The sequence below is a fragment of the Eubalaena glacialis genome, chromosome 1 (assembly GCF_028564815.1).
Source record: "Eubalaena glacialis isolate mEubGla1 chromosome 1, mEubGla1.1.hap2.+ XY, whole genome shotgun sequence".
NCBI lineage: Eukaryota > Metazoa > Chordata > Mammalia > Artiodactyla > Balaenidae > Eubalaena > Eubalaena glacialis.
In genome coordinates, this window is record NC_083716.1 from 122189054 (window position 1) to 122205442 (window position 16389).

Here is a 16389-nt window from a genome sequence, read left to right on the forward strand (position 1 = left end):
ATAATGTTTCAAGTTCACTAATATTTCTTCTGCAGTGTCTAATTTGCTTTTAGTATTTTTCAGAGAAGTCTTAATTTCACATATTTTAAGTTCTTAAAATATATTCTATTTATCACTACATTCATTTTTTCTTGATATATTTTAGCATTTTTATAATAGCCAATTTATTGTATTTGTCAGTGGATTCCATAATTTCCATCATATCTGAATCTGTCTCAATTCACTGGCTTTCTTTTCCTAGTTATGAGTCATATTTTCTAGCTTCTGTATGTAGCCAGTAATGTTTTATTGGATTCTAACCACTGTGATGTTTACATTGTTGAGTTCTGGACATCGTTCTGTCCTTTTATTAATTGTTGGATTTTGTTATAGCAGAAGTTTAAGCTATTTGCAGGTCAGCTTAATTATTTGAAAGCTTTAAAAAATATTTTATTTACTGTGAGTTTGAATGACCTTTGCTCTATGACTTGTTAAGCTCTAATACTAAGGCATGACTCTTCTGGGATCTCTCCTAAACATTCCAGTGTTCTGGCTGTTTGGAACTTTAATATATCCCAGCACTGTGTGAGCTCTGGCTTTTCCCAGGCTCAGAGTATCTTCCTACGTATGCTCAGCTAGGTATTTTCAGCAACAGATGCAAGATGATCCCTTGTAGCCCTATGCAGATTCCTGGTATCCTTTCTGTCTCTTCTTGTGCTCCAGTGTTGTCCAGCTTCCCAATATTCCAGAATCTTCAACCCTTCTGAACGCCAATTTCTGTCTCAACTGTGACTCTGAGATACCCTTATACACTTATTTAATTGTTCCTCTTTACCTTAGAATTCAAAAAATAATTCCAGCCAGAGAGCCAGGACAATTACAACATTCACCTGACTTGTTTCCCTTCTTTCAGGGATCAGAGGCCTATCGTGACTCTTGTCCCATGCTTGAAAAGTGTTGTTTCATGTATTTTATCCAGTTATTTTTGAAAAAAAATTTTTATTTTCTGTTTCAATTTTCTTTTCTTTCTTTTTGCCAAGAGGCCAAGTCTACTTTCAGGTACTCTATGGCCAGAATAAGAATATTATTTTAATTGTCAATGGTTTATCATTGATACTTTATTGTTAATTATAAACTCCTTAGGATGAAACATAAGGCTTTTATGATCTGGCTCCAGCCTGCCCTATAGCCTATACCTTTGCTTTTATCTTAAATGTTTTGTTCCAGCCACATTGAACAACTTTTATCTTGCAAGTGTAAATAGTTTCATGCCTCATGATTGTGTATTCACATTCTTTCTTCCAGAAATGCTTTCCACTGACTTCCTCTTTTTTTGAACTGTGTCCACTTCTACCAGAGAAATTATCATATTCTACTATAACCATTAAATTTTCTGATTCTTGCTTTGGACTGTGAATTCTGTGTGATTTCAGGCACACCAAACCACCTCTCTTGTAAATAAGTGTCGTCCTCTGTAATACAAATTTGGGAATTTAGATGTTCTCAGAGATTTCTTCTATCTCCCTGATACAAGAAATTTCAGATTATTTAAATAATTGCATATTTTCAAAGAATCTATCCCAAATATTCAATTATAAAATTTAAAATGTGAATACTTCAACTTTATACACTTTCATTAAGGATTCAGCATTTATAATGTAAGACTTGTCATAAAAATGCACTTAATGCACTTAATTGTGGATAAAAGCATTCTTTTTCTATTTAGAAACCAATATCACCTGATATTTGTTAATTACATAGGCAGCAATTTTCAGAGACTAAAGCCCATTAAATTTTTACCTTTATACTTTACTAGAGAGCATCTTGTTGGATAAATATTTTTATAGGTGAACAATAGTTTATTGTATTACAGTGACTAGTTAACTAAATAAATGAATGAATAAATACAGCTGGAGGCACCAATATGAGAGTAATATACTAATAATTTCTCACGGCTTCTCTTTATTATCAAAAATGAATGGGAAAAAATAAATTACATGAGATAAGAGGTAGTTGAAATTTTTTTACTTCTAAATCAAAGGTATTCATTTGCTCATGGTAAAAAAAAAATCAACCCATGGTCACAGAGAAATAAAATTATGTTTAAGGAAAAAAAAATACAGAAGAAAATAAAGCCATTTTCAAAAGCACACAGAATTTGTTTCATGATAAACTCAGAAAATATGTTTCAATCATAGTTTTTTGTGAAACATTACGAAGACAAGGTAGTATTAAGACATGATTTTAATTGTGGGATTGAGGAGGAAAAGAGGATTAAAATGAAAACAGCTGCTAGACAAATACAAGACTTTTACTGTTTGCAAATATTGTCTTCTGGAATTTTAATATGCATTTTCAAATAATTTTGTTTAAGTGGCATAAATATTTGAACTCCTTAATCACTTAGAGATATAGCTTAAACAGTTTTGAAGAATTGACTTTTAAAAACATATTTTTATTTTTAATCCTATTGGGGAACTAGTGGCAACTCTATTAGAACAATTTGATGAAATTTTAATAAAGGACTATTTACAAATATAGGACAAAGGGCAGGGAGGTCATAAGGGGTAGTACCATAACCCAGGGCTTATGACAAGGGCTAGGCCTGCAGGTTAAGGGGAGAGAGCAGTTACTTGGAGTTGGTTGCATGAAAGATCCACAGTGACCTTCACCCAAGAGTCAGAGCAACTTGGGTGACTCCACAGGGAGAGCACTGGAGAAATACAGACTCCAAAGTCACTTTTCTGCCTCTCTTCAGTCACCTACAGGATTCACTTTAGCTGGATCCAATTGGCAGCCAAATGGCAGCAGAACTTAAGTCATCAGTACAAATTCCTGCTGGGGTAGAGACCATGGGAGAGAAAAACAATTAAGAGTCGCTCTGAAAAGATAAATGGAAGATATTCAGGGCAAAAATCAGTATTCTATTAAAGTTTTTTTACAAATCCTCCCTTTTATTATTTTTATTATGTTTTTTCACTACTATCAGTAGCATGGTTATAATTGTCTCTCTTTAGAATTCTCTTCAGTATAAGCCATTAAAAGGAAAAAATAGGGTAAATAGATATAAAAGATTTAATGCTTATGGTTGAGTTATTTTTTTCCAAAAGATTTGCTGTAATTTATATTTCTACCAGCAATTTATGAGAGCGTTATATCCTCATTAGCAATGTAAATTTTTTGATGTTATTAATTTGTTAGGAAAAATTACTTGGCAGTGTTTTACTTTGCATTTCTTTGATAACTGGTGGTTTAAAAGTTTTCCATGTTTGTTAAATATTTTCATTTTTCTTTTTTCAATATACTTTTCATGTTTTATTCTACTTCGTGTGGCCCTAAAATGAATTATGACTGATTCATTAGTTTAATGAAGATTAACCTGAAGATCCATTAACCCAAAGATTTACTTGCAATCAAATGTAAATTTTATCTCAATGAATAATTGTCTTTTGAAAAGAAAATTAAGCACCTGATCACTGTTCACAGTCCCTTTTTGTTTTCCTTGATCCTGAGACTATCACTACGTGATAATTCACTCAGAATTCACTTATAAATGAGAAAATCAGAAAGGTTTCCCTCAGAGGAAAGTGTGTCATGATTTGCAACAAAAGTTATTAGAAAACAACATTGCCTTTTAACAGTAGAATAAAATTAATTAAAGTCAGTTTGGGGATTTAAAAAAATATATCATTTTGGCAGAATATGCAATGCAACACAAATAGTTGCTGTTTATTTAGTGTCTCCTATGTTGCAAATGTACCTCATCCTCACAGAAAATTCATTTGCTAATATTTTTACAAGGAAATTGATTCCATGAGATTATACCCACAAAAGGTATGTGGTGGACTCACTTTATACACTAATTTTTCTATCTGTGAAATTCAACCTTCTTTCTATTTTATCAAATAAACTGTCTTTATTATCATTATTGTTGCCATTAGTGTTAATATTCAACAGATTTAATTTGCTTACCATAACCGCTTTAGGATTTACACTAAGTAGAAACTAAAAGATGTGCTAACTGATTTCCAACCACACAGAACTCCATTAACTATTTAGAAGTTTTGTCTTTCTCTAGAATAGGCAGGAAGTTTCCATATGGTGGTATTTGAAGAGTATAAAAGGTCTTTCTCTGTCCTCTAAAAATGATACTTGTCATTCAACATTTCACTTTTATGCCTGCCTCTCCTTCAAGTCAAAGCATTTAAGTAAGACTACCACTTAAACCTAAGTATGTGATGAGACAGACAAAAACACAGTAGAATAAGCTGCCATTGTATGGTAGTGATAATAAACCCTATTCTGGAGTCAGACGATCTTATTTGACTCCTGGCGCTGGCACCTATTACATTAGAGTGACTCTAGCCAAGTTTTTTAACCACTTTGTAGCTCAGTTCCCTCATCTGTAAAAAAGGATAATAAAATTAACAACATCAGGGGGTGTTCTGAGGAGTAAATGTGTTAATAAATATAAGCCTCGTTTACTAGATTATGGTAAATCATTAGAGCATGAGAGTGTTGATTAAATAAAGTTTTTAAATGAAAGAAGGAAAAGAAGGATAGATGAAAGGAAGGAAACAGGGAGGCAGGAAGCAACCTGGCTATTCATTTCTAAGATCAGCTCAGCCATGTTTGTATTTATACACTCTACTATTAAAGTTCTTAAACACATTGACCACACCTTACTAGCAATGAACACCCAGCCTCTGTCATATTGCCCGATAAAGTAAGTCCTCGCTCAACAGATGATGGACAATTGAATAATTTTTCCCAAAAGTAAATGTGCTGCTCTGGAGGAATAATCTATATGAGGCTTAAGAAAGAATGAACCAGAGTATAAGGGGCCAGTAGGCTGAAATACATCTAAATGAGTCTCATCAATCACTCCTCATTCAATTAAGATACAGTAGATAGCCTATTTCAGGCATATAAGAACCAACTCCAATTGTAACATGGCTCAAACCATTTGCTTTAATGTTTCTCTTACACACACAAGGTCAAGCTGATGGTGCCTATGCTACTTTCCCCAGGCTGCGGCCTCCTTTGAAGAAGGCTCTATAGAGTACAACAGTCAGAATAAATAATATAATACTAAGGACCAATGCCAACCATGATGTTGTCTTCATGTACTTACTTGCTGGGTTGTCCGTGCCATGTAGGCTGACCACTGGAACCCCTGGACCTAGATTTTAGAAATGTATGTATAAACATTTTAAAGACATCTAAGTAATAACTAGTGGAAGATTACATGATAGAGTTCTTTTTTCCAAATATAAGCATTTCATAGTTAAAACATAATGAAACAGAAACCCGATCATTAGATTTCATTCCTTTCTATGGATATTTTATTCAGAGAAGTAAGAATATATGGGGAAAGAAACTATTTGCAGGATTATTGTTACAATTCTCCCTTCTCCAAAATGCCCTATACTTCTATAGTTCTATGGTTTTAGCCAATCTTATGCACTTTACTCTCTTTTTATCTAGTCTTTTATAGAATCATCACTGATGTTCAGAAAGTTGATTCACAACCCTGTGAACCTTCATCCACTCATCCAAGATTAAATTCTATTTACCACTTAGCCAAGAAAGAAAGAATGCATGTATATTAGAAATATTTTGGCACAGTGGTTAAGAATCCACCTGCCAATGCAGGGGACATGGGTTCGAGCCCTGGTCCGGGAAGATCCCACATGCCGCGGAGCAACCGAGCCCGTGCACCACAACTACTGAGGCTATGCTCTAGAGCCCGGTTTGCAGGGCAGAAATAGAGACACAGATGTAGAGAACAAACGTATGGACACCAAGGGGGGAAAGTGGCGGGGGTGGTGGCGGTGGTGGGATGAATTGGGAGATTGGGATTGACATGTATACATTAATATGCATAAAACAGATAACTAATAAGAACCTGCTGTATAAAAAAATAAATAAAATAAAATTCAAAGATTCAAAAAAATAAAAATAAAAGCAAAAAAAAAAAAGAAATATTTCACCCACAAGATAAATTAAAAATTGGAACTAATTATATATTAATTTTAAAAATACATTAACTGGAATTGTTAATTATTTCAAATATACTGGATAATTCAAGTGTAACCATAAGATGTTACCTTAAAACTTCACTCCTCTAAGGAACTCTGTCTAGGGGTCTAATGGTTTTTCTCTGGTGTCATCCAACAAGTACTTCTCTTTTTTGATTACTTTATTTCAGACGTCAAGAGAAAAATAACTAAAAAGAAAAAGTATTGGTCTCTTCCTCATGGTGTCTTAAAACACGAATGTGTAAGGTACCAGCTGAAGCAGTAGCACTCAATCCATCACATTATAAGAGGACATCTCCCATTTCATCTCTGGGAAATATAGTATCCTATTAAAGGGACAATGATTCCTATCAGTATAACCTACAGATACCATACTACTCTGTAAGGCTATAGCATACTGTTACCAGATAGAAGAAATAATTGGGGTGAACATAATTTCTCAAAATTTAAGGGGACTAGACCCTGGGAATTAAATTTCTGTAGATCCTAAATTTCTTAACAACCAAGCCATTATTTTAATAAGGAAACTATTGCTTTTCCTAATGTCTAGGTAAATTAGTTTATTATTCTAGCTTGACTTTGCTGATATAAATATGTTTATTCACTTTTTTAAAAGGTCCATGTCAAACAGCACTTATTGATCATGTGTATGTTCACATATTGACTTACTCCCAATTTCTATCTTTTAAATAAAGTAATGGATACAATTTACATCTCAATAAACCCCTAATTTATAACTTTTTAACAAAACCTTACATAAACTAAGACTATCAAATCATACAATCAGGGTAATCATTACTAATGATAGTAATAGATACCGATCAAATAAAATGAATAAAATAACTTTTATCAGAAATCATCTATTACCTTTACAGAGTAATAAGAAATGTTGATTCATGGGACTAAAACTGGCACCAAAATATGTACATTGTTCTTTCATAAAGTTACATGAAATGCATTGACGATTCAATAATCCTTCAGTAGAAGCACTGGGGAAAGAAAAAGAAAGTTAGAAATGCTACTATTCCAGGTCCTTGAATGTGTGGTATCTATATTTAAATATTGACATAAACAAAGAAGCTACAGCATTACTTAGCTGAGGTTCCTTGTAAATTATGACTTACCATAAAAATGCAAACAAAGTCAATTCCCATTACTAATGTTAAGACATACGCATTTTTCTTCTCTGTAATAAAATTCAAATTATGTACACCTATATGAATGTAATATGTATGTATGCTTACAAAGAAACTGATTTTCACAGGATGCAATATAACTTATTCTTATTTATATTTTTATAGATATTTCTTTGTAAAGTCTTAAAAGAAATTACCCACAGAGACAAGCATAAAGTCACCAGCAATAATATTAGTTGGAAGAACTAATGTTTTCACAAGTCACACACATATAAAAAGCTCATGATTTCCTAAATTCAACATTAGATTTTGATATTAGTACCAGATTTTTCCCACTAAATACTTGCACTGAATTTTTGAAAAAGAAAAGCTATTTTTGTATGATAATATATATAATGTTAATGCTCATACATACTTTGAGACATCAAGGAGACAGACAAAGAGAAAAGCACTCATCTCTTTATTTTACAAACAATGGTGCTTAAGGTCAGAGGGGTTGAAATATTAACCCAAAGTTAAATTTCATGTATAGATTCATTTATTTTGTAAATAGAGATTAATTGTAAATTATCTATGCTGCTAAATGAAAACACTCTTGATGATACATTTTTTAAAACTTGGCTGGACAAAATATTCTCAATTTCATTTTGGAACAAAACACATAGTATAGTATAGTATAGTTCACAAAGTCACAGCTTCACATTTGAAACATTTTGGGCTCATTATAATCCAAAATTTTCCTTTTCTAGTCAAGGTGATTAATATACTAGGCACTTAAACACATTAGCTAGTTTCACCATTATGACAAATCATACCCATTTTTTTTCTTTTAAGTTGTGGTATATACGTAAAACAACATTCAACATTTTAACCATTTTTCAAGTATATGGTTCAATGTCATTAATTACAGTCACAATGTTGCACAACTATCACCACAGAAATTATGAATGTGTGCCAGTCACTATTAGTCACAGCTATTTAGTGACATAACTAGAATTTAAAACCTTTTCTCTCTCTACTCTTCCATATAATTTTTCAGATCCAAGTTTCCTAAAAATTCTGTTGGTACTTTCTCATTATTTAGATTAGGAAATTACTAAAATAGAGAAAAGCACATCTTGAGACAAAATAATGACACCGAATATGCTAGCAGTTCTGATTCTGCAGAAGCATCTAATCCCATAAATTAAATCAACCAATTATTATTTTTATGGCCTGGACAAGACAATGATTTGAGTTTTCTGGGTCAAACACTAATATTATCTTACAGTCAAGCAAACTGGCACTTGATGAGCCATTTAAAGGGAGATTTATTGGTACTATATTTTCTTTATAACACAGCCCTCTGCACTAGTACAGGTCATAGATATATTGACTTTTGTACTGCTCTGCCTCAGTCACTGGGGACATAAGACAAGCACACAAATCTAAGGACTCACTGTGATTCAAATCACATTTTAGGCTAATAAAGGGAGGAGAGAGAGGATGAGGCAGCTCTACTAGCTGAAGCCAAGTCTAATTTTCTGACACTGTCATTTTTCGTTAAGAGTTTTACAAAATGAGAAAAATAAAACATCGGTCCAGTATTTCCACATCTCTAAAGGCTTGTTCTTGACTGCCAGTATTAACCACAGTATAAGTTTCAAGAAAGATAAGCTTCAGGTAACCACAAAGAGAAAGCGACCAGTACTTTAACCAAGACCTCTAAACCAAAATTAGAATCATTCTCTTTAAATAAACAGCTGTTCTTCTTTTGGAAGCCATTAGAATTGAGAACATGTGTTCCAGACTCTAAGAGAAAAAAACAAAGAATGTGAAGATGACATATTGGGATATGTGATAAAAAGGAGAGGCTCGCTTCAGACGAAAACAATTTATGCATAAATAAGAGTGTGTGGATGAATTAGAGAGAGTTAAGGTACTTGAAACATGCATTTTTACTCTCAAAGGAAAGTCTAGGCTACTTGGTAAGAATCATTGGTGACACTTCTTCAAACATGATGAATTTCCACTGAGAATAGGCCATGGCAGTTTTGACACTTTAAAAATGGATCTGTGAAATTAGAAAGTGTATATGAGTCTATAATTGTAAGTTGCTTGCCAGACAAAAATAAAAGTCATTCTTGGGAGGTCCTGGTGAAAGCTTTCTGAGTGAGGAGACATTTTTAATACTAAATAGGTATGACCTTAACCCGTTTTATGAATATAACTTTTCATCCGGGAAAGTTGGACAGATGAAAATCCACTGCTTTATTTTAGTAAGCAAGGACCATTCCTGGTTAAATAACAATCAATGGATTATACACATTATGGGGGGAGGGAAGAGAAACTGCCACTTGATCCACTCTACTGAATGTTCACAATGCTTTTATTTTGTTCGGGAATACATCACATGTGTACAATATTAATCCCCTGAAAATTTAAAATGAGGCGTAGCAGAAGAAAAGCCTACTGGGGAAAATATGTAAATGTCTGTGATGTGGGTAGTTGAGAAAAGCAAGCCTCAAAAAAAAAAAAAAAAAAAAAAAGATATTTTGAGACTGTAAAAACAAATGAGGGAAAAAATAAAGGAGGAATAAGATGGTCTCCACTTCAGTTCCAACTCTTCAGGCTCACAGTGGTCCAGAGCTGAGGGACTGGGCCAAGAGGGTGAGGCTTTGTCATACTGAGTTGGTTCTCTCCTAGCCATACCAAAAATGAAACTTCAGATTTCCCCATCCCATCATTATGCTGGGTAGATGGCCCCTGAGGAATCAGCCTGTGCAGGAAGATCCTCTCACATTGCTTACCTGTACAGCTGCCTCCCTCTGGGAGACGACTCGGTGCTCAGAAAGTAACTGCCCATGAAAGAAAACAACACAAACATCAGGCACCAATCAATTTTTTCCACACCGAGTTTTCACCTGAATTTTCACACTGTCAAAGAACAGGCAAGAGCTCTTCTATTATTTAACGGCAGGACTTGATCCATTTGGGAAACGCATATTTTTTTCTTAAAATATTGTCACACTTTTCCATGATCTCTCTCAATCTCTCTGAGTATGCGCATGTGTGTGTGTGTGTGTGTGTGTGTGTGTGCATGTGTCTGTGCGGCTAAGTATCTCTCTGCGTGAAGTATAGGGAGAATCTTAAAGAAAAGGTTGTTCTTTACATGGCCAGGCTACTTGGATTAGGACCATGGTAAGCAAAATATAAATCTAGCAGAAAAGATTGCATTTGACAACAGTGACTTCCAACCTGACTAGAGAACCAAAAACACTCACATTTTTTGCGTCGTTTCATCGTACGCCAGGATCTTTATCACTTCCCAGTTTCCTGATGTCAGATGCCGCACGGTAATTTGCTCACTTTTACTCTGCAAAGAAATAGAATATATTGATTTTCTTCTTATTTATACAGCAACTCTCTGGTCAGCACAAAAGTACTAACTGCCTGTATCACTTGTAATTCTTTAGTTCTCAGCTAATGTTGAGTTTCTCATTTTCAAGCTCAAGAATATATCCACATGTGCATAAACATAGATGCAGGTAAGATGGTGCCTTTATTCCTACGCTGTAGGAAAACCATTCAGAAAACATCTCCAGGTGAGGATTACGTGTGCATCATCATCTTGACACAGGAAGTCATCGGGGCATTTGGTACAGACACAGGACCTTGTTAACTCTCATCTAAATGATCGACAGCTATGCAGTTTGGAAAGCTTTAAATAAAATATTTCAAACAAACTTCATTCCAAATAGATTCTGTTATATTGTTTTAACCTTTACAGATGTGCATTGCTATATGATTTGCTATTTTCACTCAATAATTTATTTCTGGGATCATTAAATATCATCATTATTGATGATGAGATCATCAATAGTTTATTTCTGAGATCACATTGACCCTTGTAGCCATAGTTTATTTTCATTGCTATATGGTATTTTATTGTATGTATGAACACAGTAAAATTTATTTATTTTTTGACATTTTAGTTTTTCCAAATTTTTGCTCTTAAAAACAAGTTGTCTATGAACAGTTTTATTGTCTCCCGGTGCACGTGGCAGGATTTTCTTGAGATGAACACTGATAAATGGGATTGCTTGGTCAAAAGATAAATGCCTCCTACCTAACTCAATAGTGACATTATTTTCCGAAGTTGTGCCGATTTAGAATCTACTAGCAATGTGAGTTTCTGTTGCTCCACATTTTCTCCACTTCCTCACCAACAGTTAATTACATCAGACTATTTAATTTTTTGTCAAACTAATGAGTGTGAAATTGTATCTCATTCACTTCCTTTATTTTTAAGGAAATATTCAAATCTACAGAAAGGTTAATGCATAGTACATGAATACCCATAAAACCGTTACCTAGATTCACCAAACATCAACATTTTGAATATTTGCCCTCCCCCTTTCTTCATATGCTAAATCATATGAAAGGAAGTTGAAAGCATCAGACTATTTCAGCTCTAAATATTTCAGTATGTATCTCTCAAAATTAACAGTATTTTCTCATATAAGCAAATTGCATATCACACCTATGAATAACAACATTAATATCATCTATATAGTCTGTATTCTAATTTCCACACTGCCCTACGTAACCCAAATATCTCCATATCTATATATCTATATCTATCTTTCTATCTATCTACATATCTATCTATCTACCTAATTGCTTTGGGTTGTCACCTCTTTAGTCTCTTTTAAAGTAAAAGTTATCCTATCTTTTCTTGAGTTCTACAACATCGACCATTTTGGGGGCGGGGATTGCTGCGGCATGTGGCGTGCGGAACTTCCCTGACCAGGGATTGAACCCGTGCCCCCTTCATTGGAAGGGTGGAGTCTTAACCACTGGACCACCAGGGAAGTCCACATTGACCATTTTTAAGACTCTTGGTCCAGTGGTCTGATATGTAGAGCATTTTGGATTTATCTGATTTTTTTTAATGATATAATTTAGGCTCACATTTTTGGCAAGAATATAATATAGGTGATATTGGATACCTCTTATGCTTCATATTAAGAAACACACCATTACACTTCTTCCCACTCTTAACAATGCTGTTTACAAGGTAACTGATATATATCCACTGTAAAGTACATTTTGCCCCGTAGTTAAAAGTGGGATGATGCTTGCACATTACATGAATAGCTTTTCCTCCATGACTTTCCACTCAGTAGTTTTGGCATCCATTCATGACCTTTCCCTGAGCAAATTATCATTTGGAAGTGATTTTCTAACTCTAACGTCCATTCTATATTTATTAGGTGGTATTCTTCTGTAAAAAGAACTTTCCCTACTTTTTCCCCTCACATGTGTTCATTCTCTTTATCTCCCTCTTCCTCATACTACTATAAACATTTTTAATATGATGTGTTACATTCCATTACTGTTATTTTGTTGTTGTTGCCATTCTTTATGCTGCTGAAATTGACAAAATTTGGTTAGTGGGACCCCTTCAAGCTAACCCCTCTATTCTTTGGAAATGATTATGTTAGTTTTAGAGCACTTCCTTGTTTTCTGCACAGTAAGATGTTCTAAGATCACTTCTTATCTCCCATATCCATAATCAATAATTTTTCCAATGAATATTTTCTACTGGATTATGATATAAGATCTGGGCTTAGGTGTGCTCATTACTACTCTAATGTTATTAGCTCTGGACCTTTTCAGAGGAGATAGATAGGCAGAGGAGATAGATAGGCAGCCAGACAGATGTCCATATGTTCTCTGTGTGTAGGTGTATGTGTGTGTTCTTAGTCACACCTCAGTTAAAATTCATATCAGTTTGATTTACATTTAGGTGCATTATCTTCTCTTAGTATTTCAATTTAAGCTTAAGCTTTGATGTCCTCATTCTTTTTATTTTAAAGTATGTACATGGTCAAAAATAAAGTATAAATATGTGTATATATACATTGACAGAAGTCTTGATCTCACCCCATTCTCATCACATAGAAAAAACTTTTCTTCATTTGGTTCTTATTTATCCTTCTTTTCTGGGGGTAGATTTTTATAATTAAAAAATTAATATTTTATTACTATAAATATAAATGCTAATCTAATTACATATATATGTACAAATTAGAGAGATCGTGGGACGTGCTCTATATCAATTGTTATATATCTTCTTTTTAATTCTTAAATAGTTCTGCCTTGTGTGGATGTACCATACTTCATTCAACTAGCCTCCAGTAATGCAAATAATCTATAGTGATTATTATCTCAAATAATGCTTTAGTGATTAACCCTGTATATATGTTTGTTTGTGGTTTAATGTGTAGGGAAATATCTTCAGGATATATTCCTCCATAGGGAAAGTACCATTCTGCACATCTACCAGTAATGTATAAGGTGCCTGTTTTCCGATGGACATATAACGACCTACAGAAATGATCCCTGAAAGTACAGTCTTCCCATGAACATGTTACAGAACATGTTGTTCATTGTTTGAATTTTTGCTAATCTGACAAGTGAGAAATGTTGCTGTGCTAGACGCTATGATATGCCAACCAGAACTCCCTTCTAGAAGGAAGGACCTACCTCTCCAGTGGCTGGAAGTCCTGCTGGAAGAAGGCTCTCAGCTGTCAGTCTGGGGACGGCCTGAACTGAAGAAAATGGCCTCACCCAAGATCATACCTCTTTTCAACAGCCCTTGAAAGGACAACCTGATCAATATTGCGATATAGAAGCCTGGCCCTCTTGCTCTAACCTGGGACTTCTCTGAAGGGCTATCCCAGTGCAGAACTCTCTGTGGGGTTAGCTGAAACCTTCATTCAGATGGCTCTGCCACTCAAATTCTTCTGCCCCATGTCGCTTTCTTTTCCTCCTTTCCAGAGTTATTGATCTCTGCAATAATTGGCCTGCAGGCTAATCTTTATTTCACAGTTGGCTTCCCGTGACACTCAACTTGTGACAGGTATATTAGTGTATTTTCATCTTGCATTTCGCTTGGAAGAAAAGTTGAGCATCTATATTTATCTATATATGTACAAATGCTTATATATATACATATAATATATAATATATAATAAGCCATTTGCATAATTGTTTTATCTGACTCTCTGCTAATGTTTGTCTCTGTTATCTATTCGATCAGATTTCTTTGTATTCTGGTCCTATTTATTTTTTAAGAGCTCTTTGTGTCTTTATATCCATTTATGTGAGGTATATGCTGCAAATATATTCTCCTGGTTTGTCATTTTGTGTTGACATTGGTTGTGATAGCATTTTTCCAATTTTTTTTTTCTGTTCTTTATAAAATCAAGTTTACCAACGTATTCTTATATTACTTCTAAGTGATGATGCGTAGTTTAAAGGCTTTCTTCAAACTAAGGTTACAAAGAATTTACTGATGTTTTCTCCTAGTACAGGTAAGATTTAATTTTTAAAGTTAGAGCTTTGTCATTTTAGAGTTATGGTGGTAGTCTGGAACTACTTTTATCTTTTTCCTAAGGGATATTCAGTTTTCCTAAAATGATTTTATAAAAACTTTATTTTTTCAGTGGTTTGAAATGCCACCTTTATAATATATTAAATTTCCATATGTACCTGAGTCTATTTCTGTACTGTCTATACTATTACATTTATCTCTGTTAAGTCACGTCCCAATACCACACACTTTAGTTATAGATTTTTTTTTAACATCCATATTATTTAGGACTCACACCCACTCATTGTTCTTTTTTTTAGGATTTCCCTAGATAATACTACATTTTTATTTTCCCAAAGAAGCTTAAAAATAAGCATATCTAGTTCAAGCAAATAAAAACTTACTGGAATATCTTATTGGGATACTATTAATTTTATAATTAATACTGATCTTATGATCTTCAGTTATTTTTTAGAAGAACATAGATATTTTTCCATTTGTTCAAGTCTACTTTATGTCTTTCCAGAATGTTTTAATGTTGTCCTCATATGGGTTTTGTACATTTCATATAATTTCATTTTCATATTTATTACTAAGTATTTTATATTTTGCTGCTATTGTCTAAAGGCCCCTCTCTTCCATTATACCTTCCAATTGGTTATTGTTTGCATATATGAAAGCTATTGATTTCTGTATGCTAAATATCTATCCTGCTGTCTCACTAAATGCTTTTCCAAATCTTACAGCTGGTTGTTTATTCTTGTCTCATTAACTAATACCTCCAAAGTCATTTTACATAATAGTGGAGATAGTGTGCATCCTCCCTTGCTCCTGACCTTGATGGGAATGACACCAGATTGGCTTTTGGGCTGAGGTATACATGTTTTATCACTTTAAGAAATTATCTCCAATTCCTATATATATATATATATATATATATATTTATATATATATTTTTAACCAGAAATTGTATTAAATTTTGTAAAAGGCTTTTACAGCAACTGCAAAGAAAACCTATTCTACAGACAAGTTAAATTTTACTGGCATTGCCTTTGAAAGTCTAATAAGATTCTTTTATGAAACCATGTGGGGCTGGCGCTCACTTGCGGTGTAGTTCTTTGATAACATTCTGCTTCTTCTACGTCATTAATCAGTTTAAGCTCTGCATCTCTCCTGGGGACAGTTCTAAATGTATTTCTTCATGAAATTTTTCATTTCATCTAAATTTTCAAACGAATCGACATAGAGTTCTGCAAAATAGTCTCTTACGATTTATTCAAATGCCCTTTGTTTATTTCCCATTAGCCATTTCTAATTTTATACCAGTTTGCTTTCTCCCTCTTTTTCTTTGATTGGATGAGCATGTGTCTTGTCTCCTGTGTGTGTGTGTGTGTGTGTGTGTGTGCACGTGTTTTCAAAGGGTAAACATTATTTTTTCACTTATTAGTTCTACCTTTTTCTATTTATAAACTACTTCATTTCTGCTTCAAATTTAATCATTCCCCCTTTTCTAATGTATGCTGCAGTTTGCTGATAATTTTCTATTTGAGTTGGAAATTCAACTTATTTCATTCTTCCATTTTCATTTTTATAAGTTTGTCAAGTTACGATTTTTATTCTGACAACTTATTCTGATATAAAGTGTTGCCATTCTTTTTCTTATTATTATTTTATAAATTTTGGAATTTTGACTTGAATTCTCCAGTAAATTGTTTAATTAGATTTACTTTAAAAATTACTTAGTTGGAAAACCTGTTAAAATATATTATTGATTTCTAGACGTATTACTTTGTGATTATAGCATGCTTTTATTTAATTTCTAATTTGTAGAACTTACTGAGCTTTTTAGATGGATGACCTGATGAACGTTCAA

At 33.5% G+C, this 16389-nt stretch overlaps 1 protein-coding gene across 1 annotated transcript in view; it reads right to left on the reverse strand.

The window, feature by feature from the left end:
• Window positions 1-16389, reverse strand: part of DPP10 (dipeptidyl peptidase like 10) — a 685728-nt gene that overhangs the window by 46491 nt on the left and 622848 nt on the right. The window contains exons 14-17 of the mRNA XM_061199257.1: window positions 10420-10511; window positions 9946-9993; window positions 6888-7009; window positions 5114-5161 (exon numbers count right to left, since the gene is read on the reverse strand). Of these exons, the coding sequence (XP_061055240.1) occupies window positions 5114-5161; window positions 6888-7009; window positions 9946-9993; window positions 10420-10511 (310 nt within the window). The remainder of the gene's footprint in view (window positions 1-5113; window positions 5162-6887; window positions 7010-9945; window positions 9994-10419; window positions 10512-16389) is intronic.